Source organism: Pseudophryne corroboree, chromosome 10 (genome assembly GCF_028390025.1).
Source record: "Pseudophryne corroboree isolate aPseCor3 chromosome 10, aPseCor3.hap2, whole genome shotgun sequence".
Lineage (NCBI taxonomy): Eukaryota > Metazoa > Chordata > Amphibia > Anura > Myobatrachidae > Pseudophryne > Pseudophryne corroboree.
Genome location: NC_086453.1, coordinates 149579565 through 149605667, shown reverse-complemented (window position 1 = coordinate 149605667; position 26103 = coordinate 149579565). Strand labels below are relative to the sequence as shown.

The following is a 26103-nucleotide window of genomic DNA, read 5'->3' as shown; positions in this document are numbered from 1 at the left end:
CCTTGGTAATTGGTTCCTCTTACAGGTGACAGTAGCATTACAGCGACGCTGCTGGCAGCCGACATGTAGTCAGGTGCTGCTTGTTGCTGGGGAGCCGGGATCCAGGTAGAGGAGGTGCATCAGGGCTATGAGAAGCGGACGTAGGGGCGCCGCCCCCAGGATCCACAGTTACATCTGCCCCTATGTGCCTTCACATGATTTGATGTTACATGTGTCAGCACAGAGGAAACGCTGAGACACTATGTGATACAGCCTGATAGCGGCGGCTGTACCTGATTAGACTCGCAGCAGTTGCCAGCGCAGTGTAAAAGGAGAGGGCACATTGATATCCTTCAGTTTTTTGTTAGATGAATTCAGTGGCGCCCTCCAGAGAACGGCGCCCCTAGGCAGCCGCCTAAAGCTGCCTAATGGTAGAGCCGGCCCTGGCGGCAGGGAAGGGAAACTTCCCTCCGCTGCACCCTCCCCTCAGGATTACTGTACTGCCGCTCATTGCTTATCGGTCAGCACAGCAGCCCCCCCCCCCTCCTCCCCGCGCGCCCCGTGTACCTGGAAGCTGTCTTGGGTGTAAAAAGCAATGTTGTGGTGGTCTTGATGTTACAGATGTTTCGATGTTGCCGATCTTCCCAACTGATGCTGCGATGTTTGAGAGAAAAAAATTTTAAATAAAAAGATGTAAGAAGTGTTTTCTTTTTTTAACTAAAATCATTTTGGAGAAGGTTAAATTCATGTTCTTCACCTAATTCACTCATAAGAAAAATGACAATTTCTGAGCGTTTTTTTGGGGAAAAATCATCAGTTAAGTGGAGTATGCGGCTCGTTAATTGAACAATTTGTTTAATGACCTAGTCGTAGGAACGGAACTCGGTCGCTAAGTGAGGAGCATCTGTACTGTATACAATACTGAATGCAAATGTTATGTGGAACAGGATTTGGTAGAATTATGGGACAGAGGTGCAAGAAACATATTTGCTGCCGCTTTTTGCATGGATAGAAAATCTTTATTGCGCCAAATTCACTCAAATAAGTTTGTTGGGCAGCACGCTGTGGATACTGCTTGTTTGCAAGGTTACTGCTTCGCCAGCTCCCCTTGTGTGGTGTGGCCTAACGCCTGGCTTTGCTTACTCACACAGACCAAGACTTGGGCTTCCTGTAGCAGTTTAAGTAAACAAAAGAACAATTCAATATATAGTTTATTTATTACAATGTATTTCTCTTACGTCCTAGAGGATGCTGGGGCTCCATTTAGTACCATGGGGTATAGACGGGTCCCTTGGGAGCCACATGCACTTTAAGAGTTTAATAGTGTGGGCTGGCTCCTCCCTCTATGCCCCTTACACCAGACGGAGGAGCCGGTCACAGCTAGGGGAGCTCTTAGGAGTTTTTCTAGTTTTATTATTTTCTGACTTTAGTTAGGTACAGGCAGGCTGCTGGCAACAGCCTACCTGCTTCGTGGGACCTAGGGGGGGAGTAGGAACCAACTCTAGAAGTTAATGGTTCTCTATCTCCACTGACAGGATACTGAGCTTGCTGATCGCAATCCCACAAGGCGACCGCTCACTCCCGCAGCACGGCCGCCACCCCCTAACAGAGCCAGAAGAAAGAAGAGTGGTGAGTACAGTGCCGGCGGCTGGGAGAGCGGGTTGCCGGCGGGAATGGCGGCACAAGGGTGGGAGCGCAGCTCTGACAGGATGCGCTCCGGAAGGCTCAGTGGCACACTGTGTACGGCGCTGTGAGGGGTGTCCTGGGCCAGCGCAATCACCCTACACTGGTCAACACTGCTAACAGGAGCGAATCCCGCTGTTAGCGAAAAAATACCTCAGGCCAGTATAATACAATGAGTGCAGGAAGACGCGCATTACAGGGGGCGGGACTTCTTCTCAGAGCGAATACAGCACTCACCAGTGCCATTTTCTCCCTGCAGTTCATCAACAGAGACGCTGCCCTCCACATAAGTAACACTGTGTTATAGATACGGGGGAGTGTCATTCGATATTAGCTATTCTGTTAAGGTTCAGCTAGTCAGAGGGGTTTTTATCATAATAAAAGCATATAAGGGCGCGGTGTGGCTGGCTCCTTGTACTCTGTGACACTCTGAAGGTATTCTGGGGGGGGGGGGGGATTGTACTGACATTTTCCTGTGTGTTTGTAACCCTCTGCACCTTACAGTGCCGTAACTAGACATTTTAGCGCCGTGTGCAAGATAGGGCATCGGCGCCCTCCTCCCTTAATGTAAAAAGAGGGTCGTGAGCGCCGTAGGCGCGTGCAAAAAAATAGAGGCGTGGCTTCATGGGGAAGGGGTGTGGCAACAAAATAATACCAATTCACATTTCATATTATAGTAGTCTCCATTTTTCAAATTACGCCGCACAGTAGCGCCACTACACCAGGGGCGGGATGTACTAAGCGGAAAATGCGGTAAACTCCCTGTTTACCGCATTTTCCTGATGTACTAACCCCCGGCCGGCAGGACAGCGCCGCGGCGGGGTACGCCAGCTTTAGCTGGTGTACGTCCATAGAAGCCCATGGGCTTCTCTCCGCGGTGCTGTGTGAGGGATCCGATCGGATCCCTTCCAGCATGCCCTGCGGCCGCCCCCGTCACCCCGCGCATGCGCAGACTGACTCCTGGGGCCGAATCCCGGAAGTCAGGCTGCCGCTGCGCATCGCGGAGGACAGCTCTTATCGGAAGAGCTGTCCTCCGCAATGCTGATCGCATATGTTAGTACATATGCGATCAGCATCGTGGCGCAGGGCGGCAATGGGCGGCGATGTACATTAGTACATCCCGCCCCAGGTACATCCCCTCTTACACATTACGGCGGACAGATATCCCTTTTTAAATATTACGGCAGACAGCGTCCCCTTTTACACATTATGGCAGCCAGTCCCCCTTTTACACATTACGGCAGACAACTTCCCCTTTTTACACATTACGGCAGACAGTCCCCTTTTTACCCATTACGGCAGACAGCGTTCTTTTTTACACATTATGGCAGACTGCGTCCCCCTTTTTACACATTATGGCAGACTGCGTCCCCCTTTTGCACATTACGGCAGACAGCTTCCCCTTTTTACACATTACGGCAGACAGTCCTCTTTTTACACATTACGGCAGACAGCTTCCCCTTTTTACACATTACGGCAGACAGTCCTCTTTTTACACATTACGGCAGACAGCGTTCACTTTTACACATTATGGCAGACTGCGTCCCCCTTTTTACACATTACAGCAGACAGCTTCCCCTTTTTACACATTACGGCAGACAGTCCTCTTTTTACACATTACGGCAGACAGCGTTCACTTTTACACATTATGGCAGACTGCGTCCCCCTTTTTACACATTACAGCAGACAGCGCCCCCTTTTTACACATTACGGCAGACTGCGTCCTCCTTTTCACACATTACGGCAGACTGCATCCCCCTTTTTACACATTACGGCAGACTGCGTCCCCCTTTTACACATTACGGCAGACAGCGTCCCCCTTTTACACATTACGGCAGACAGTCCTCTTTTTACACATTACGGCAGACAGCGTTCACTTTTACACATTATGGCAGACTGCGTCCCCCTGTTTACACATTACGGCAGACAGCGCCCCCTTTTTACACATTACGGCAGCCACTCCCCCTTTTTACACAGTGCGGCAGACAGAATAGATAGATAGATAGATAGATGGTAAGTATCATCTATACCATCTCTCAGGCAGTCAGGCTCCTCGGTGCTGGCATCTCCGGGTGGCAGGGGAGAAGGAGGAGGAGAGAGCTGCAGCAGTGCACTGTAATTACCGGCGGCGCCGCATGCAGCTGTACCTCTCCTTCAGCATTGGCTGGCCGCCGCTGTGAATGCTGGGATGAGGGAAGCGCATCCCAGCATTCACAGCAGCGCCGGGCCAGCCAATGCGGAAGGAGAGGGACTGCACAGCGCCGCCGCTACCAATTACATAGCGCTGCTGCGGCTCCCTCCTCCCCTCCCTCCTCCTTCTCCGCTGCTCCCTCTCCTCCTCCGGCACAGACGGCTTGTAATGAGTCAAATTGACTCATTACAAGCCGCTGGGCATTGCGCCCTCAGTGCGACTGCTCTGTGTGCCAGGCACACCTGGCACACACGTAGTTACAGCACTGGTACCTTATTTGGGGGACTATGTCCTGTAATGCAGAATGTATATCTTCTCCTGGGGAAATCCTTTTCTCGTAGTCCGTAGAGGATGTTCAGCGCCCGCCCAGTGCTTCGTTTTACTGCATTGTTGCTTGGTTAAGTATTGGTTCAGCTGTTGCTGTTCCTATTTCATGCTGGTTAGCAGGGTTTCTTCTAATTCCTGCTGGTTAGTTGCATGCTGGTTAACATGGTTTCTTCATGTTTCATGCTAGTTACCATGGTTTCTTTATGTTGTATGCTGGTTGGCATGGTTTCTCCAAGTTGCATGCTGGTCAGCATGGTCTTTCAATTCGGTGTGAGCTGGTGTGATTCTCACCACTATCTGTGTATTCCTTCTCTTGAAGTATGTCCGTCTCCTCGGGCACAGTTTCTAGACTGAGTCTGGTAGGAGGGGCATAGAGGGAGGAACCAGCACACACTATTAAACTCTTAAAGTGCCCATGGCTCCCAAGGGACCTGTCTATATCTCATGGTGCTAAATGGAACCCCAGCATTTTCTACGGACTACGAGAAAAGGATTTACCGGTAGGTATTTAAAATCCAAATTTTTTTAAAGGAAAAAATATTTTAGTAATAAAGCATTCTTTGTGCCATTTAAATCTATAACAATTGCATGGGTGAATTTCAGCTGCATTGGTACAGCGATAGCGACATACGAGGTCGACATAGTGATTGGTGAGATAAGTGCTGTTATCTCCCGTAGCCACCGCCAGCTGTAACCTTTCATAAACAACAAAATGCCCTCTTCACCAGATAAATATATACCTTTCAGATCTAGACCGCAGTCTATGAAAGTGTAATATTGAGAATTAAAACTAATAAACAGTTACTGGGAAGCAGCAAGAACTAAGCCGTAGTGTGCACTGCACAGGGCTACATGACACAATATTAACCCAGTCAGTGTAGCCAGAATAGTACCGTAAGAATAATATGATGAAGCATGAAAAGAAGATTTATATACAGTACAGAGAGAGCGCAATAACACACTGCAGCCCTGAGGTAATGCTGAGTACAAGGAGTGGTTGCATTGCATGACTGGATGACACCCCCCTCATAGTTTCCTTTTCATAGGAGGAGGAGCACTTCAGGGAACAGGGTGAGAAAGCACCTGGGTGTGTTATGTGAGAACGGGGAAGTCCCTCTCTCAGAGCTGCTGCTTCCTATACAGGCTTGCAGGCAGTCTGTGACTTGTTGGCTGAATCTAGAGGGGACTTCGGGGGAATGAGAAAAGACTGGGAATGCAGAGGGACGTGTAAGATAGAGGGCCTGGGGGAATCAGGAACTTTGAGGGTGCAAATATAGGAAACTGAGGAAAGAGAAAAGGAGGACGCAGGTCAGTGCAGCTGGAAAGGCAGAGGAGTAGGGAAACCCTTAACTAGATCAGAGGCTGCACATCAGAGTGTGCACTGCAGAAGGTGCACAGCTGTGCATTACAGTGTCAGCTCCCAGAGAGACTTGTGCATTACAGAAGTATACAGTATAGAGGAGGGTCAACCAAGAATGGGAGAATGAGAGCTGAGATAGAGATCATAAATAAAAATAATAAGATGCAGGATGCTCAAAAGCTAAAAGACATTACTAGGTGCAGTAAGAAAACTAACTAATATTGCTTGCCCCAAACAAATATTAAAAGGGGAGGGGAGAAAAGAGACATAAGACAGGGAAGAGAAGAAGGGAGGAGAGAAATAGAGAGAGGAGAGTGTCACACCATAGTGTCATTTCTAGTGCTGTGCTCCCTGGGGATCATTGCAACTGTTCTTCATGGAGTGACATCCAGTGATTTACCAATGGACAGCCATTACAGCCACACTGCTGGAGCCATGGAGACCTCATCTCCCTTGGACCTCAGCATAAGAAAGAGCATGAACATGTTGGAGGTCATCTCAATGAGCCCCTCAGAATTTTGGACAAGAGGGTGTAAGCCCCTGAAAGAGGTGAAGTTGGAGAATGCAAAGCAGCCAGCAGAGGGCCAGAATGATTCATTTGAGGAACAAGGACTGTACAAAGACCAAGCCTGTTTGCCCCTGCGGAAACGCAAGTACCCTCCTTCACCCAAGGAGGATGGACCCCATTTAAAATACACCGATGAATATTCAGAGTGGACCAGGAAATGCTATAGTCATCCTTATATGGCAGTGTCACTGCCAGCATACTACCAAGGTAAGTATCCTCAGGTGAGGTGAGGGGAGCAAATGTACAGGGGTGTGGTTCATTAGGTCGATATGCATTAGGACGACATACATTGGATCGACCACTAATGATCGACATACATTAAGTCGACATGGTCATTAGGTCGACATGTACTAGGTCGATATGGAAAAGGTCGACATGAGTTTTTTTACTGTTTTTGGTGTCATTTTCTTCGTAAAGTGGCGGGGAACCCCAATTAGTGCACCGTGTCCCCTCGCATGGCTCGCTTCACTCACCATGCTTCGGGCAAGGTGCCTCACTCCACTACCGCTGCACTTGGCACAGATTACCGTTCCCAATTGTAGTATGAAAAAGGTCAAAAAATAAAACAAATTGTGAAAAACTCATGTCGCCCTTTTTCATGTCGACCTAATGACCATGTCGACCTAATGCATGTGGACAATTAGTGGTTGACCCAATGTATGTCGACCAAATGCATGTCGACCTAATGACCGCCATCCATGTACAGTATCATAAGTCACCTATAGCAAGTTTATAGCAATCCTCTTACAATAAATATGTGAAGTTAGAGTAGCAGAAGTGCACAATAGATCATTATTACCACTGTGGACAAATGTGTTATAATGACTAGTAATAGATGATATGTAATAACTAAGCAGCATGTAAGGTGCACAATTCATTTTAATTCTATTAATTTTGTGTAACTGATCAAATATGTAATTAGTGACAGATATGTATAAGTAATGTACACTCTGGATGTTGCACTAAGTTCTACAGAAATCTGTTTGATCTTTGTTTAGGTGTATTTACGTATTCATGGAATTAGCAGTACTTGACTATGCGTTTCTATGACATAGCAGGGAGTTGACATCTTGTCCAAGGAAAATGCATGTGGAAATGCTTATGTAAACACTTCCTATACCGCATTATGTTTACGTTACGCTTCCATTGCGAGGAATGTACGTTTCAGTGTCAGGTGCACTGCAATGGAGCAAATACAATGCAAATGAAATGCACTATAAATGCATGGGATACGGTCATTATGTCGACCACACTTTGGTCAATCACTATTGGTCGACATGCATTAGGTCGATATGGTCACTAGGTTGACATGTACTAGGTCGACGTGGAAAAAGGTCGACATTCTTTTTTCCCTTTTTTAATTTTTTAAAACTTTTTCATACTTCCCGATCCACGTGGAATACGATCGCGAGCCATGCAAAGGGACACGGTGCACTAATTGGGGTTCTCCGTCACTGTACGATGAAAACGACACCCAAAAAAGTAAAACATTTTTACTTCGACCTTTTCCATGTCGACATTTTTCCAAGTCGACCTAATGACTGTGTCGACCTAGTCACTGTCTACCAATAGTGGTTGACCTAATGACTGTCGACCCTATGACCCGTACCCAAATGCACATAATAATACAAATAAATAGGGGGTGATCCAATTCTCATCCTGGCCACGTCATTCTGTTCTGGAACGGCACATCGTGACCAGCATTATTGAAGTATTTCCTTGCACCAGATAATTTACCATAATGGGCAAATACAGTAATTGTGCAACCAAACATTACGTAATGTACGATGGCATAGAACCACTAACTGACTGCATAATATTGTCTCATTTGGAACAGTGATGTCTCTTTTTACATCTGTTTGCATACAGTATGTTCAAGGTTCATTACAAATGTATCTCAAATGCTTAATTTGAATGCCAATGTGTATGTAGCATTATACTGGGCATACACACTATAATTGCAGGGTGTATGCGGCCAATCGGCCCAAAATATTGATCGGTCGGACATGCCGGATCGTCCAGAATGTCCCTCTGATGCAATATTTACATAGTGTCCGGTCGGCCACATCGGGCAATGTATGCCCAACCGCGGCCGATCAATGGACATTCCCCTGTTACTTCACATGGAAAATAATGGGGAAATGTCTCCTTCTCGGGGGCGGAGCACAGATATCACATGACATGCACTGTGAGAGATCTCACAGTGTATGTCCTGGAAATCGGCAGGGTCAGATAAAATGGTATCCAGACTATAGAGTTACACTAAAAAGTTTTAGTCAAGAGGTCTATCACTAATGGTAGACATGCATTAGGTCGACAGGGTCAAAAGGTCGACAGGGTTAAAATGTCGACATGAAAATGGTCGACACACACAACTCAAGTTGAAGAAAAAAATTAAATCATTTTTTTTTCAACTTTTTCATACTTTACCATCCACGACGTGGACTATGATTGGGAATAGTAACCTGTGCCGAGTGCAGCGGTAGCAGAGCGAGGCACCTTGCCCGAAGCATGGCGAGCAAAGCGTAGCCATGCGAGGGGACGTGGTACGCTAATGGGGCATGTTTATGTCACCCCCCCAAAAAAATAATAATAATTGTGTCGACTTTTTTGATGTCGACCATTTACATGTCGACCTTTTGACCCTGCTGACCTCTCCTACAGTCTACCTATTTTTTGTCGACCCTCTTACCCTGTTGACCTAATGCATGTCTACAATTAGTGGTAGACCTATTGACCGTAGACCTTTTTAGTGTAGACGTAATAATCCACACCCAGATAAAATACCTGTCGGTCTGACAGGCATTTTATCTGACCGTGTATGCCTGGCATTAGGGTTATATGTAGCAAAGGTAAATTTAGACCTTTTTAAACAAAATTATAATTTAAAAAAAAAGATTTTAAATCGTTCTAAATCTATCTTAATTGATGTTGTGTTACACGGACTAAAAACCACATTTACCAATATACAATTTTTTTAATATAAATTTTTAAATATTCGTAAACGTGCTTTGTAGCTCCTCAAATACATCAATTTAGTTTGACTTAAAACCAATAAAAATTGATCTAAGTCAAAGTTTAGTAAATATACCCTGTAGTGTTACACGCCTTATCATTACTACATTTCATGATATCGAGTGAAAAATGAGAGTAGGCATTGTTAGTAACAATACTAACATAACATTCATACACCTGCTGGAGTATTAAATAAATGGCATACTCACTGTTAGCAGGGGATTGGGAAATGCTAATTAACGTGAAACAGATGATGCATTTTTGGTAAAGGCTTTTTGTGTTTGACAAATACTGAGGATAGTGTCATTTCACTGTACTGTATTCTGGAGCTACTGACCGAGATGTATCCTAATCTCAAATATGCACTACACGGTCTACAAATGTAGAGTTTGTTGCAGTGAATGTTCCATTATGGTTAAGGATTAAGCATACCTCCCAACATGACCCTCTCCAGGAGGGACAGAATCACTGCTCCTGGACTTCCCTCTTAATTTATGATTGCCATCGTCTGTGCTGAAATACCTTTCTTATCCATTAACCTGTTCAAAGCAGGTGCAGGCAATAATAAATTAAGAGGAAAGTCCAAGAGCAGAGCATTTTGTCCCTCCTGGAGAGGATCATGTTGGGAGGTATGGATTAAGTGAAGAATCAGTGCTGCACAGTCTGTGCTGCACCTCCATACCTCATAACATGACCCTTTCCAGGAGGGACTGAATGATCTGCTTTTGGACTTCCCACTTAATTTATAGTTGCTTTCAGCTGTGGTGAAACACCTTTCTTATCCATTAGGTTAGGGCCACACATAGCGGCCATGCTGCGGTCGGACCCGGCGGCGGTGGGACTGCCGCACATGTGTGGGCGACTATATAGGCGCCCATGTGCACTCTCCTTCCGGCCAAACGGGTCCTGTTTGGCCGCTATGTGTGGCCATAGCCTTAACCTGTTCAAAGCAGGTGCCGGCAGAGCATTTTGTCCATCCTGGAGTGGGTCGTGTTGCACCTCCGTTGAATCTGAGGGCATGGTTGCAATATAGGTAAGTACAGTATGATCATGAGCGTAACTAGAATAAGAGAATGCTCTTCTGCTATATAGAGGAGTGACAGGAGTCAGTAGACTACTCATTTATAAATCCCACAGCAATAAAAACCCAAACTGTACTTAGACCGCTGTCTGTATATAGGGGGTCATTGCGACCCGATCGCACGCTGCAGTTTATCGCAGCGTTCGGGTTGGAACTGTGCATGTGCCGGCGCCGCAGTGCGCGGGCGCATGCCAGCCATCGTTGCCTAGCGATCGCCTCTGAGGCAGAGGCGGTCGCTGGGCGGGAGGGGGCTGGATGGCTGTGTTAAGCCGCCATTTAGGGGGCGCGGTCCGGCCAACGCAGGCGTGGCCGAACCATTGGGGGGTCGGGCCGCGGCGGCTGCATGATGTCACACGCGACCCGAGGCAGCGAAGAGGTTCTCCCGACCAGCCGCAGGAGCTGCGCTGGCTGGGAGTAACTCCTGAGATGCAAAAGCATCGCCGCTGTGCGATGCTTTTGCATTTCTGCGGGGGGGGGGCACTGACATGCGGGGCAGACTAGTCCTGTGCTGGGCTTCCCCCCGCATGTCTGAGTGCCTGATCGTAGCTGTGCTAAATGAAATCACATGAAAAGTTGCTGTATTTGCTACCAGTTGCAGAAGCCCGATGTCCTACTTTATGCTAATGCAGAGGTTTGGACATCTGCAAGCAGAAAGCCTGTGATTTTATACCAGCTGCTGTAGCCAGCACCAGTCTCATTCAAGAGATCCATCAGAAAGACTATTGCTAGGTACACACTGACCGATACAGTATATCATGGGTGCATCGTGGGTGTGTACCAGTGATATGTCTGTGAACTACGCAGTTCACAGAAGTATCACGTCAGCCCTGCAGCACAGCCGATGGCTGATATACCCAGAGATATTTTGTTGCATCCTGCTGTGTGTAGGGGCGGTCCATCGACCATCCATGCACTTGCTGCAGATACATGTAGATGCCTGTCCAGTTGTGACTTCAGGCATGGCGCATTGGGCCTTCAATTTTTAAGTGTGTATGCACTTACCAATAGTCAGATAGGTCGGCGGATAAGCCAGATGGCCGATTCGTTGTCCAAGTGTGTACCCAGCATAACCTTCCAAGTGTGAATGAAGCTTTAGATGCATGTCCAACAAACTCCCATGACAAGTAAAGTCATGGCAGGCTCATGCGATTGCATTGTCACCTTCCAGTACCTGCCCCTAAACACTCCTATCTCATGAACAGACAGAGCCGGACAAGTTCTGCCCAACTCAGAATAGGATGCATACAGTATATGCAAAAAAGTGTCAATTTGTATCTGTGCAATCGCAATATATATATATAGCTGCTCTATTAACAGAGATCCATCAAACTCAGAATCAAGTTCACAGTCTGTGTATATAGGGGCATGTTCAATTGTGGGTGAAATAAAAGAAAAACCCTATGTTACAAGGTATTTCTGGGTGGCACTTGATATGCCAGCGCTTGGGATCTCGACGCTCAGCAAACCGGCGCCGGAATCCTGACAGCCGGCATACCGACAACTATTTTCCCTCTTGGGGTGTCCACAACACCCCTGGAGGGAGAATAAATAGCGTCCGTGCCTGCAGCGTGGCGAGTGCAGCAAGCCCGCAAGGCAAGGGGCTCTATTGTGCTCACCCCGCTGCCGGTATACCGGCGCCGGTATGCTGTGCGCCGGGATCCCAAGCGCCGGCATACCGTAGTACACCCGTATTTCCAGCAGCTGTAGGGTTTTTCCTATTCAGAAGAGAAAATGAGCCGCAGTGATTTCTATAGAAATTACATGCATCTTTTTCCTCGCACCCACAGAGTAAAGAGGGGTACACATGGGGAGATGTGTGCTAACGCTCAGCACAATCTCTCCCCCCACTCAGCACACAGTGTGTGCTAAGCAAGGGGAGAGGCGGGGACGTTTACTTCACCCAGCGGTGAAGTGAGTGATCTGACTAGATTGTGCCTGCATGCAGGCCAATCTAGAATGAGCGATAGCAATCTGCGCTATCACTATGGGGCATACACATGGAGCGACATGTGCTTCTTTTCTAAGCAATCTAGTCAGATTGCTTAGAATTTAAGCACACATCACTACGTGTGTACCCCCCTTAAGTCTAATTTTTACTTAAATTGTTATTTTATGGAAAAATTGTGTAGACTTGCTCTGGAACCCCAATAATGACTAATTAAGCAATTGGAAGTTTCTTACTCACTTAATTAGTCCAAGAATTACTTACATTGTGCTGCGCTGTCCTCTGTTCGGCTGCCCCAACATTCTTCTCCAACCAGCAGCATAGCAGGTAGCAGGGCTTCCCCCCTTCCTTTCTTCCACATATAGACAAACAGTGGCAGCCACATATACCTGCACTCAGTGATGGATGAAACTCTGTGGCAGTCGAAATCTTGGACCCCCCTCGCAAATGATCTCCTAATATGTTTTTAAATTTACCAATCAACAGTCTACGATCTAGAAACTGTAATGTGAATCTGATGTCTATGGTTTATGTACAGATGTGTTCACTGACATCTACCCTTCCTGCACATTAAACAGCCCTTCTAATCATACTTACCTACTCTCCCGGAAGCTGCGGGAGGCTCCCGTTTTTTGGATTAGCCCCCCGCACCCCCGGAAGAGTGGGCAGGTCTCCCGCATCCTGCTCGCATCTTAGTGATGCGAGCAGGATGGAGATAACCTCCCGCATTTGCGGGTCCGTCGGGTGGAGAAGGGGGTTAAAATGACGCAAATCGCGTCATTTTAGCCCCACCCCCTTCCCGCGGACCCGCGAATCGCTGCATTTTCCGATGTGGGGGGCGGGGCTTAGTGATGTCACAGTCCGGCCCCGCCCCCTGAAGACACCTGCTGCGTCTCCTCTCCGGGCTTCTCCCGGAGAGGAGACTTACAATGTAGGTAAGTATGCTTCTAATGGTGTGACTCGGCAGCGCTGAGCGTCTTTACATGCAACTTTTTCCATTAAAATGCATCTTATTCACAAAACCATGTGAAGCAGCTTATGCTGACTACAATATGTGGCATGCATATATTCTATGTGCAACCATGTCTGTATCTGCATACAAAATCGTACATTGCAGTGTTTCCAAGAAAATACTGGGGCAGATGTATTAACCTGGAGACGGCATAAGGAAGTGATAAACCAGTGATATGTGCAAGGTGATAAAGGCACCAGCCAATCAGCTCCATTATGAAAATTAACAGTTAGGATCTGATTGGCTGGTGCCTTTATCACCTTGCACATATCACTGGTTTATCACTTCCTTATGCCTTCTCCAGGTTAATACATCTGCCCCATTGTAACATAGCATTTCATATGCAGTTACAGCCACAGATGCACAGAGAATATAGGCATGCTGCATATCATTGTAATCAGAAGAGTATGCTTGTGTGTCCTATATAAGACGCATTTTCGGCAAAAAAAGATGCCCGACACTAACAGAGTTACACGGGACCTGTCAGCTCACTCACGCCAGGCATCTCCCAATACTGTATGTGGTGTATTGAGGCAAGATTGGTGAGGACACATCTGTACTTTAAGTTGTTAATGGGTACATTACGTTAATACAGTATTTTCTATATAGAGTCTTTAATGTAAAGTTTTCATTTCTTTGAGTTGATACATTTTTTCTATGTTGTGGAAACAATTTAAGAAAGTTTGATTGTAATTTTCTTTCAAGATCAAATCAATATTATTGTGATCCGTTGTTGCTGGGCCCATAGGCCGGTGCCTACTCTGCCTATTTGGTAATCTGGCATTGCCAGCACCCACCACTCCATTACCTGTAACTCTGCATCCCTTCCACCTTGCACACACTGCTCTCCAACACTAGCAGGGGGCCCTGCTATAACATCTTATCCATTTATAAAAAATAAAACAAATGCATAACTAATTTGACGTTTTGGTTGGAGATATTTTTAGTAGCCTTTTTTTTACAGATGAAGCAACCCCTTTGAACCGCAATCTGCACAATGGACCTCATTCAGGTCTGGTTATTTATTACGGCATCTTGATGCATAAAGTACCGTTTTCATAGTCGTGCGCACGGGGGGTGCCTGGTGCGCCCTAATGTCCGGCACTCCCCGCACGTCATGCCTGCGATCCGATCATCACTGTCTGTGTGCTGCAGTTGTAGCTGTGCTACTACAGCAGTACACTGATAGCAATGATTGGATCACCTCCTGCATCGCTGCCCAGGCTGTTCCACAGTCACCCCCTCCCGCTGCGCCGCCGGTCAGATTCACTTAGCACAAGCACGTCCGTACACATGTACACACACGTCGCACTCACATACTCCCGGGAAATCGGCAGCCGGGGCTTCCACCAGATACCAAGGTGTCCTAAATATAGAAACAGTCCAACAGGTGGCACTGTCCAGACTTCTATATATAATGAAGAATAATACATTTATTGAACATACTTAACTTGCACAAGTTCCAAAATGGAAGGTCCTGTGTGGACCGAAAGAGTGCCTCTTGTTGGACTTATTCTATCTATCTATCTATCTGTGTGTATATCTATCTATCTATCTATCTATCTATCTATCTATCTGTGTGTGTATATCTATCTATCTATCTATCTATCTATCTGTGTGTGTATATCTATCTAATCTATCTATCTATCTATCTATCTATCTATCTGTATCAGTGAAAGGCTGCGGCACTCACAGGTCTTGTAATCCGTATGCAGGTTATATACTTGTCCACCTCATCTTAGCAGGACACTCCATATACAGGTCAACGTTTCATTTTATTACATTAAATTTTGTCAGGACATACAAAATTTTATGTCATAAAATTAAATGTTGACCAGTATATGGATTGGAGTGTCCTTCTAAGGTGAGGTGGACCAGTATATAACCTGTATACGGATTACAAGACCTGTGAGTGCCGCAGCCTTTCACTATGCGGTGCAAGGCATGCTTCTCCAGTCGTGCACCCCCTAATAAATGTTCTGCGCACGCCTATGACCGTTGTTCAGCACTTTCAGCATGCACAGGACCCATTCTGCGCATGTACAAATAGGTTCTGAGACACCGAACACAGTATGGCATTAGTCTGTCATTGATTGACAGTTGATGTCGTTTGGGGACGGGGTGGGGGTGGCGACGGCCTCCATTTGGGAAAGCAAAGGTGTGTTGCCGGCTTTTAGGGGGTAGGGAGAAGGCAAGGATTTCTTGGCCTCTAACAAGGTACTGAGATGGTCGGCTTGCACGACTCCATGGGTTCTGCATGCTGCACGATGGTGTCGCAATGATCCAATGCCTGTATCCTAGGATGCAGCTCAGATCACTACTGCAGCAGGAAGCGTCTACTTGTAATAGGCGCCTCTTGTTGCACTTAATAATAATAATATAGACACTTCATGCTGCATTTACATTCAGAGCTATTGCTGCTGCTTCATTGGAAGCAACAGCAATAGCTACTCTTTTCACATCTGATTTAGCCCCAATATTACTATTTTACACAGCCAAAAACTTCCTGTGGCAGTATCACTAGAGATGGAGTCTGTGGAGCAGGAGGGATCCGCCCATGCGAAGAACCAAGAGGGTGTGTGACCGCACACCTAGAGTCTACCCTTTGCACAGAGAAGCTGGTTGTGGACACAGTCAGACAGTCCAGGTGGGGCTGCAGTCAGAAAAAAGCAAGCCAAGAGGTCAGGATTCATAGCTGCAGGGAGATTCCTAAATTCTGACACTCTGATCTGGGGAGCTGTGGCAGCCAGCCAAGCCAAGCCAAGCAGGATCCTGTGTTATCTGCAAGGAGCAGGGCAGACAGGGAACCTGAATGTGAGTAGGCTGGAGCTTATATATTACCTGCAAGGAAGCAGGGAATGTATACGTGTGAGCAGCTGTGGCAGTCAAGCCAGGCCAGGCTAAAGGGGCCTACACACGGTGCGATTCTGACCAGACATGGGATTCTGACCAGACAACTACGCATGCTCGACAGCCGTCACCAGGCAGCGACGCCGCTAGTGAGGAAAGCGACCGCAAGAAGATTGACAAGATTACCGAGCGGCAACTCTCCGTTTTCGGGGAGTGGTGAGTCCAACGCAGGCGTGTCCAGGCGTTTGGAGGGTGGAGGTCTGACATCAATTCCGGGACCTGCATCGCTGGATCGATCGCATAGGATAAGTAACTCTTACCCTGGTCTTCTTTTACAGGAAACTTTTTTTGCATAGCAGGGCTGCACAAGTGATCGCAGCCCTGCTATGCAGAAATACACTCCCCCATAGGTGGCGTCTAGTTGATCGCACGGGCAGCAAAAAGTTGCTACCTGCGATCAACTCGGAATGACCCCCATGGTGTGAGTCCCTATTTTTCTAACTTGATGAGGGAGCAATTTATGCAGACAGAACATACAGTAAAGTAGCTCATTATTAGGAAATCTGTTTGCATGCAGTTGTTGTGGAACCACATGGCCCAGCAAGTCTATTATCCTATGGTTCGTAGTTCAATAACAGCTGGAGTCTGCTGCGGGTGGTGGGAATTCCTTATGGAAATATGAAAATCAAGTTGTAAAGTGGAAAGGTGCATCCCACGGTAGATGCAGTTTGTTAAACCAGGGTCTTACCAGGTGTCCCGGCTGTTGATCTAGTTCTGACACAAGGAGTAGACTAGTGCTGAAAAATTGCAATATTTGCCTGCTTCCCATCATCCTCTCCTTGACAGACCAGTATGAGTATGACTTGATGTCATCCATGGTGGTTACAAAAGCAATCAGAGTCCAGATCTCTTTTCATTTCAGCCACACATGCAAGTAAGCCAGAAAGATGAGCTCTGGGTACCGGGCACTCGTGCTAAGAGACCAAATCGCTTCTAGGAAAATAAAGAAAGATTGGATAAATGACTGAATACTGTACATAGACAATAGTAGTTATCTACTGACCTGGCAGATTGCCACCCACAGGGACTAATTAGCAGTGGCAGTGACTTCCCATTGGAAGCACTGGGATGCGGTCAATTTACCTACAATCAAAATCCTGACAGTCAAAATACCAACAACCATTGACCGACGGTCAAAATTCCAACAAGGAGAAAATCCCGACATTTAAAATGTTGACAGGTCAAAAAGTCGATATGAGTTTTTCATGATTTTTTTATTGAAACCGACTTGTTCATACTTTACCATCCCAGTGGACCTGGAGGGGGAATATAATAGTGTGCCGAGCGCAGCGTTCTCCATGCAAGGGGACGTGGTACACTTATACGGTGTCCATGTTGACCTATGTCAACATACACACACAAAAAACATTTGAAAAATGTGTCGACTTTTTGACCTGTCGACATTTTAAATGTCAGTGTTTTGACCTTGTTGGTATTTTGACCGTCGGTCAATTGTTGTCAGAATTTTGATTATAGGTATTTCATACTAAACCCGAAGCACTCCCTGCTAATCAGGGCTATGAGTAGAGGAACATTATTTACGCGGATGCAGTTGGCATTCTCAGCATAAAGATTTGGGTGTTGGAATTCTGACTGTTGGGATCTACACCACTGGGATTTTATACCCAATCCCATCATTTAAATAAACATGCAATTTCACAATTAGTAAAATAACCTTAAGGCATCATTCAATTGTTTTCGGTGCTGGCAGCTAGTTGTTGGCGCCCAATGGAGCTATTCAATTGTTTCTCCTTTCCGTGCGACCAGCTGCTGGCATTTCAGCTCGCTACCTCCAGTGGTAGCGAGTTGAAATGAGCAAAAAGTTACCCTAAACGAGAGTTTTCGCATCACGTACATTGTGTAAAGCAGCTTAACCCAACCCTTCTGGGCGCTATGTGCACGATTATAAGGACAATTCAATAGCGCCTCCCTGATCTCCCATCACTTTAGACTGGGGAGATCGCTTGCGATAAACAGTTGAGTTCAGCCATTAGAATGTGCTGCTACCAATGGTTTACTTTCTGTTATGCTTGAATACTTATCTCTTCTGTAAATGAATAGATAAGTATTCAAGTGTCCTAGAGGATACTGGGGTATCCTCTTACGTTCTAGAGGATACTGGGGTCCATTTAGTACCATGGGGTATAGACGGTCCACTAGGAGCCATTGGCCCTTTAAGAATTTGATAGTGTGAGATGGCTCCTCCCTCTATGCCCCTCCTACCAGACTCAGTTTAGAAAATGTGCCCGGAGAAGCCGGTCACGCTGAAGGAAGCTCCTGAAGAGTTTTCTGCATTTATTTTATATGCTTGTTATTATCAGGCAGGGCTGGTTGGCACGAGCCTGCCTGCTTTGTGGGACTTAGGGGGGGAAACGGCCCAACCTCTTGAAGGGTTAATGGTCCCGTCCCCCGCTGGAGGACAGTGAGCTCCTGAGGGAACTATTTGCAAGCCCCACCACGGCAAGCATACATTCTCGCAGCACGCTGCCACCCCTAACAGAGTCAGAAGAATGAAGAGTGGTGAGTACTGAGCCGGTGTCCCGGTTAGCGGGGCGACGGCCATTATGGCGGCACGAGGGTACGGAGACGCACAGCTTCTAAACTGGGTGGAATGCATCTCCAGACACAGTACACAACTGCATCTCAGTACACTGTACACAGTACCCAAACTGGCAAACACAGCCTTAAAACGGTTCTTCTCCATTTTAAGTACAAAAATTATCTCAGCCAGTATAAAAAAAGTGGGAATACCGCGCACCATTGAAGGGACTGGGCTTCATTATAAGAGGATCCAGCAGCTCACCAGCGCCATGTTCCCTCGGCAGTGGACTCAGGCGCTGACTGACAGGGATGCGCAGCTCCTCTGGTGTGACTCCGAATTACCTCTGCGGTACCAGGGGGTCATAGCAGGGGGGAAGCGACTATTAGTGTACTAAGTCCCCTATAAGGGTACTTGGTCTGCGACCTGGCTTAGCTTGGCATTAGCAGTCAGGGCGTGGTGGGGGCTGGCTCCAAACAGCTCTGTGTCTCCCTGAAGGGCTCTTTGTGGGTTACTTGTGCTTAACCTTTTCCTGTATGTGTGTGTACTGTCACATTTACATTATGTCAGGCAAAGAATGTGTTTCTTGTACAGCGGAGTGTTCCTCTTCACAAGGGGGCTCACTACTGGGTACTCAGGGTTCACAGAATAGCGGGGCTGAACCGGAGTGGATTAATTCTCTCAAAGGAATGATCTCCACTCTTTCTACAAAATTGTCCCGCAATGAGAAAGAGACGCAATACTTAAAACAGACTGTGGATGAGTTGATGAACAGAGACTCAGTCCCCAAAACAGCGTTTCAATCCCCTCCCATTTGTCTGCAAAAGCGATCTCTGGCCCACATCCTGCAGTCTGACTCTGACGCTGACAGGTCAGACATGGAGGAGGGTCAGTTGGATTTGGAGGGGGGGATGCGGCTCTGTTACGGGGAATAGAGGCTCTTATAGAGGCTATCAGATATGTTCTGCATATTCCTGATAAGGTGTCAGAGGAGTGTGAGGAATCTTATTTTAATGTAAAAAGGAAGTCCTCAGTCACTTTTCCTTTGTCAAAGGAATTGGATACCCTGTTTGAAGAACCATGGGTTAATCCTTCTAAGAAATTTCATATCCCTAAAAGGTTGCTCTCATCTTTTCCTCTGGAGGATAGGGAAAAATGGGAAAATCCACCGATAGTAGACGCATCAGTCTCTAGGCTGTCACGTAAAATTGTATTGCGTGTTCCTGGTGCAGCCTCCCTGAAAGTCACGGCTGATCGTAAAATTGAGACTACACTGCTGTACACAGCTGCTGGGGTGGCCCAAAGACCCACTATTGCATGTGCGTGGATCACAAAAGCTATTGCAAAATGGTGAGGTAACCTAATTGAGGGGTTAGATTCCTTGTCTAGGGGGGATGTTTTACTCCTGCAGCATATACAGGACTCTGCAAACTTTATAGTGGAAGCCATAAAAGAAATAGGCTCGCTTAATGCATACACCACCGCTATGGCAGTGTCGGCACGCAGGGGATTGTGGCTACGCCAGTGGACAGCTGACGCAGACTCCAGGAAAGGCGTGGAAGGCTTACCATTCACAGGAGAGGCCTTATTTGGAGATGAACTAGACAAATGAATTTCCACAGCTACTGTGGGTAAGTCTACGTAGCTTCCTATTGCAGCCCTCCCAACAAAGAAGACTTATTCAGCTTCTAAGTTGCAGTCCTTTCGGACGGCCAAGTTCAAGGGCAAATCCAGAGGTGCTTCTACGTCCTCCAGTGGTGCAAGAGGTAAACCACGCAAACAAGCAACTGCCAGTGCTCATGAACAGAGCTCAGGCTCTGCTTCCTCAAAGCCTTCAGCATGACGGTGGACCGCAATGCCTAGAAGGCTGTCAGGTGGGAGCCCGACTGCAATTCTTCAGTCAAATCTGGTCAAGTTCGTGCCAGGATCCCTGGGTCATAGATCTTATTTCCCAGGGCTACAGACTGGAGTTCCAAGAGCTCCCACCTCACAGATTCTTCAAATCAGGCTTACCAGTTTCACAAGAGATATAAAGAGAACTAGAAAGACGGTTGTTGAGTTGGGTGCACAAAGTCAATTATTGGATTGATTATCTAAATAAAACGTAGCTTTTATTGCTTATATTAATATTAAGAGGGTCCTTGTGGTTGGACACATACAGCAAAATATAGAGGTTAAAAACATGACATATACAAACACATAAGTGATATAGAAAAAAAGGGAATGTGTAAGACAGATTCTTAAAAAGTGGGGTCACCGCAATAACTCCTGCAACAAGTATAATCGTTTGTTTTTGTGTGAGACAATAGCCACTCTAGATATAGACTGGATGATATTTACCAGTCCTGGATATATTAGATGTCGTGTGGGGAGATTAAATATAGCCCCAGTTAATAGGGTATTATAATGGGACACTGCCTCTGGTGCGTGGATACATTAGAATATATGGATTAGTACAATTTGGACCTCTTTCCCCCAAGTAAAAATATGCAGGTAAGTTACTCTTGAATAGATAACATTGACTACATTGGTACTGATGGTTGAGACATGAAGAAAAATGTGCCACTAGTGCCCTATATTGCAAAATACTGTGTATCTCCTTACGTACTGATTCTAAATGAATCAATAACGCTGATAATATGTGTGCTTGTCAAAAATTGACAGTAACAGATTCTGGGGTGCTCACACAATATTGATGTGTGGGGCGCTCACACAGATACTAAGAACTGATATGACTTGAGAATAAGGTGTATTGATTAATTGATTAATGTCTGTGTGGATATTGAACATCCCCCCTTATGATGAATCCAAGGTAATCAAGGTTGTACTCTGTGTATTAATAGGGTCAATTGATAGATGTAATTAGATATTACAGTTATGGCTGTTTATAGATATAGGCACAAGATGAATCTACTTCAGTCCACATTTGTTTAGAAGTGAGGGAAAAGATGTTGCAAAATGTCCTGAGACTAATGTAACATAAGAGCAACAATTGTTGCAATGCAAACCACTGCTGCTGACTATAATGGCCCCTGGAGTATAGTATAACTCTGAACCAATAATTTCAATGAGGTTCCTGATTCCTACAATTTAATTATGGGCAGTGCAGTGGTTACTAAGCACAGATTAAATATGTCTACATTAAGTGCTTGCAGTGCTAAATTGCCATTAACATTGACATACTGCTTCCACATTAATATCGATAATCGGGTAATCCACAGAAGTGTGCTGTTCAGAGAAACAGATGATTACTACCTCTAATGCAGAGACAACCCTGGGTGATCCCCTATGCTGCTATCTTGAGTGGTTGTTTGTGTAATTTCCTAAACTCATACACACAGCCTGCTGAGCGAATCCTAATTGCTAAATGCTGTAGCTATATGGAGATCAGTGCTGGTGCAGGTAAGAGCATCACTATCTATTGCACAGAATACAACATTGCTATAAATTTCAAGGAGTGTGGTGGCCCACTAACAAGCCGACATGCATGTTTCGCTGTACGGGCAGCTTTAACGAGGCTGAACCCGATTGTTTCCCACAGACGTCATTTAACAGGTAAGTATGACCAATCACAATAGAGGATAAGGTCACATGTTTCTCTAGACCTATCCTGAAAATCGCCCAGCGAACCCGGCATGATTGCGGGGACTTTACACTGACGTCAAAGTCTGACGTGTGTGTGAATAGCGGCTCCGATCTCATGATCGGAGCCCAGTGCCTTTTAACATTACTACTGAACGTCTAGGAAAATTTTATGAATACCATACACCAGTCGCTGGCAGTAGTATGCAAATATATAACGGTGTTTAATTGAGCATGACAGTAACTTATTAAGGGGTCTATTCATGTAGAAAACGAAAACATAATTGCTACTTATCACTATACATCGCATCTCTTCGATGCGATGTATAGCTGTGATAAGTAGCAATTCATGTATACTCACCCTTCCGACGATGCGCTGCGGTGTCTGGGGCTCCTGCGGTGAGGTCTTCTCCAGAGATCCCTCCCGGCGATGCGCGGAGTCCAGCGGCGGGTCCCTTTGCGCATGCGCAGGGTGTTGACCTCCCGGCCGGCCGCAGTGGTTGCTGGGAGGTCGGGGGGCGGAGCCAGCGCGAGGTGCAGAGCAGCGATCAGGGAAGCATTGAGCTTCCCTGACGTCTCCGCACTACAGTTCAGGTTACGCCGTCCTCAGATGGCGAACCTGAACTCCATGGAGAAGCGGAAAGCAGAGCTTTCCGCACCTTCATGAATTGCACTCACCGTACAAAGGTATGGTGATGCGATTCAGGCACAGAGCGGAGGTACCGCTGGAGAAGTCAGAGACTTCTCCACGGTAACCGGCTCTGTGAATTGCGGTAAGCAGAGAAAAGCCCTGTTTAACGCAAAACAGGGCTTTTCACTGCTGCATGAATAGACCCCTATGTATGTCCGATAAGCAGTCGGATCCAAGCTCCAGTCATGTGATTGAAAGTCTTGTAACCATGAAGGCTCTTACATTATCTAGTGATTACAATTGGGAAAGCGTGGAGCGGCAGAATATCAATAAATAAATATTATTAACCATAAGGGTGCGTGTTTCCCTGAGTGTAGCGTTAATTACCTCTAGGTCACATATTTGGGCCAAAGTATATTAAATTAAAATAAGATAAAATGCGATGAGACTAGGAATATATTAATAGAGTGTGTGTGAATCTTGAAATTAAATTGAATAAAAATAGATCAAATGAGCATATAGATAAATTGTATCATGAGGATTATTGTATCCATTCATACAGTCTGTTATCAGTAATGAAGTGAGGGGACGTGTGTCCTATTAATTACACCTAATAAATGATATACAGTGTAAACAGTTGCTGGATGTAACTCTCCTAAGAATGTTATGACTTGTCATATCTTGTATAATTAGTGCATCGTGAATGAGTGAATGAGTAAATCGAGACAAGGGAGTGAAAAAAGAGAGAAAAGGGGAGAATGGGTGTTGCCACAAGTGAACAGAAATAAAAGGATTGTGTAATGGTGGAAAAAGTGCTTGTGAAAATACTAAGAGGTCTTCCATGCGTGGATAGTGATGCTCTTACCTGCACCAGCACTGATCTCCATATAGCTACAGCATTTAGCAATTAGGATTCGCTCAGCAGGCTGTGTGTATGAGTTTAGGAAATTACACAAACAACCACTCAAGATAGCAGCATAGGGGATCACCCAGGGTTGTCTCTGCATTAGAGGCAGTAATCATCTGTTTCTCTGAACAGCACACTTCTGTGGATTACCCGATTATCGATATAAATGTGGAAGCAGTATGTCAATGTTAATGGCAATTTAGCACTGCAAGCACTTAATGTAGACATATTTAATCTGTGCTTAGTAACCACTGCACTGCCCATAATTAAATTGTAGGAATCAGGAACCTCATTGTAATTATTGGTTCAGAGTTATACTATACTCCAGGGGCCATTATAGTCAGCAGCAGTGGTTTGCATTGCAACAATTGTTGCTCTTATGTTACATTAGTCTCAGGACCTTTTGCAACATCTTTTCCCTCACTTCTAAACAAATGTGGACTGAAGTAGATTCATCTTGTGCCTATATCTATAAACAGCCATAACTGTAATATCTAATTACATCTATCAATTGACCCTATTAATACACGGAGTACAACCTTGATTACCTTGGATTCATCATAAGGGGGGATGTTCAATATCCACACAGACATTAATCAATTAATCAATACACCTTATTCTCAAGTCATATCAGTTCTTAGTATCTGTGTGAGCGCCCCACACATCAATATTGTGTGAGCACCCCAGAATCTGTTACTGTCAATTTTTGACAAGCACATATATTATCAGCGTTATTGATTCATTTAGAATCAGTACGTAAGGAGATACACAGTATTTTGCAATATAGGGCACTAGTGGCACATTTTTCTTCATGTCTCAACCATCAGTACCAATGTAGTCAATGTTATCTATTCAAGAGTAACTTACCTGCATATTTTTACTTGGGGGAAAGAGGTCCAAATTGTACTAATCCATATATTCTAATGTATCCACGCACCAGAGGCAGTGTCCCATTATAATACCCTATTAACTGGGGCTATATTTAATCTCCCCACACGACATCTAATATATCCAGGACTGGTAAATATCATCCAGTCTATATCTAGAGTGGCTATTGTCTCACACAAAAACAAACGATTATACTTGTTGCAGGAGTTATTGCGGTGACCCCACTTTTTAAGAATCTGTCTTACACATTCCCTTTTTTTCTATATCACTTATGTGTTTGTATATGTCATGTTTTTAACCTCTATATTTTGCTGTATGTGTCCTACCACAAGGACCCTCTTAATATTAATATAAGCAATAAAAGCTACGTTTTATTTAGATAATCAATCCAATAATTGACTTTGTGCACCCAACTCAACAACCGTCTTTCTAGTTCTCTTTATATGTTTTGATATCTTGGTTGTAATAGGGTCGCATCCCCAGAGAGGTCTAAAGTCTAGACACACGTATATTGGGGTTTCATTGATTCATTCATAAATCAAATCCTGAATATAGATCAATCAAGTGTGCAGATGTACCTTTCTCCCTTTTTTCTTAACCAGTTTCACAAGAGACAAGTATAACTTTACAGGACGCCATCCAAAAGCTGATACAGATTCAAGTCATTGTTCCAGATCCACCTCATCTGCAAAACAAGGCGTATTATTCCAACTTGTTTGTAGTACCGAAACTGGACAGTTCGGTAAGACCAATTTTATACCTCAAGTCGTTGAACCCGTACTTATGAGTGTTCAAATTCAAGATGGAGTCTCTGAGAGCGGTGATCTCAGGTCTGGAGGAGGGGGAATTCCTTGTGTATCTGGATATCAAGGAAGCATACCTTCACATTCCGATCTGGCCGCCTCATCAGGCTAATCTACGGTTTGCACTGCAGGACCATCACTACCAGTTCCAGGCCCTGCCATTTGGTCTCTCCACGGCACCGAGGGTGTTCACCAAGGTGATGGCAGAGATGATGTTTCTACTCCGCAAACAGGGAGTGAACATAATTCCGTACCTGGATGATCTTCTGATAAAAGCACCGTCCAGGGAAAGGTTGCTGGACAGCATTGGTCTCTCAATCAAACTCCTCCAGGATCACGGGTGGATTCTGAATCTTCCGAAATCTCACCTTGAGCCAACACGGAGACTCCCATTCCTGGGAATGATACTGGACACGGAGTCGCAGAAAGTGTTCCTTCCGTTGGAAAAGGCATCGGTAATCCAGTTGATGGTTCGGGATCTCCTGAAGCCAACCCGGATATCGGTGCATCTTTGCATTCACCTTCTGGGGAAAATGGTGGCCTCTTACGAGGCACTTCAGTATAGAAGGTTTCACGCAAGACCCTTCCAGCTCAATCTGTTGGACAAATGGTCTGGATCGCATCTTCACATGCACCAGAGGATCCGTCTGTCGCCAAAGGCCAGGATCTCCCATCTGTGGTG

The 26103-nt window shown here is 45.7% G+C and overlaps 1 protein-coding gene across 1 annotated transcript in view; it reads left to right on the top strand.

Moving 5' to 3' along the window:
* The first annotated feature begins 5243 nt into the window (after positions 1-5243).
* LOC134966273 (B-cell lymphoma 3 protein homolog) overlaps positions 5244-26103 on the top strand; it is a 171004-nt gene continuing 150144 nt past the window's right edge. Inside the window, exon 1 of the mRNA XM_063942878.1 lies at positions 5244-6315. Coding sequence (XP_063798948.1) covers positions 5943-6315 — 373 coding nt within the window. The 5' untranslated portion in view covers positions 5244-5942. The remainder of the gene's footprint in view (positions 6316-26103) is intronic.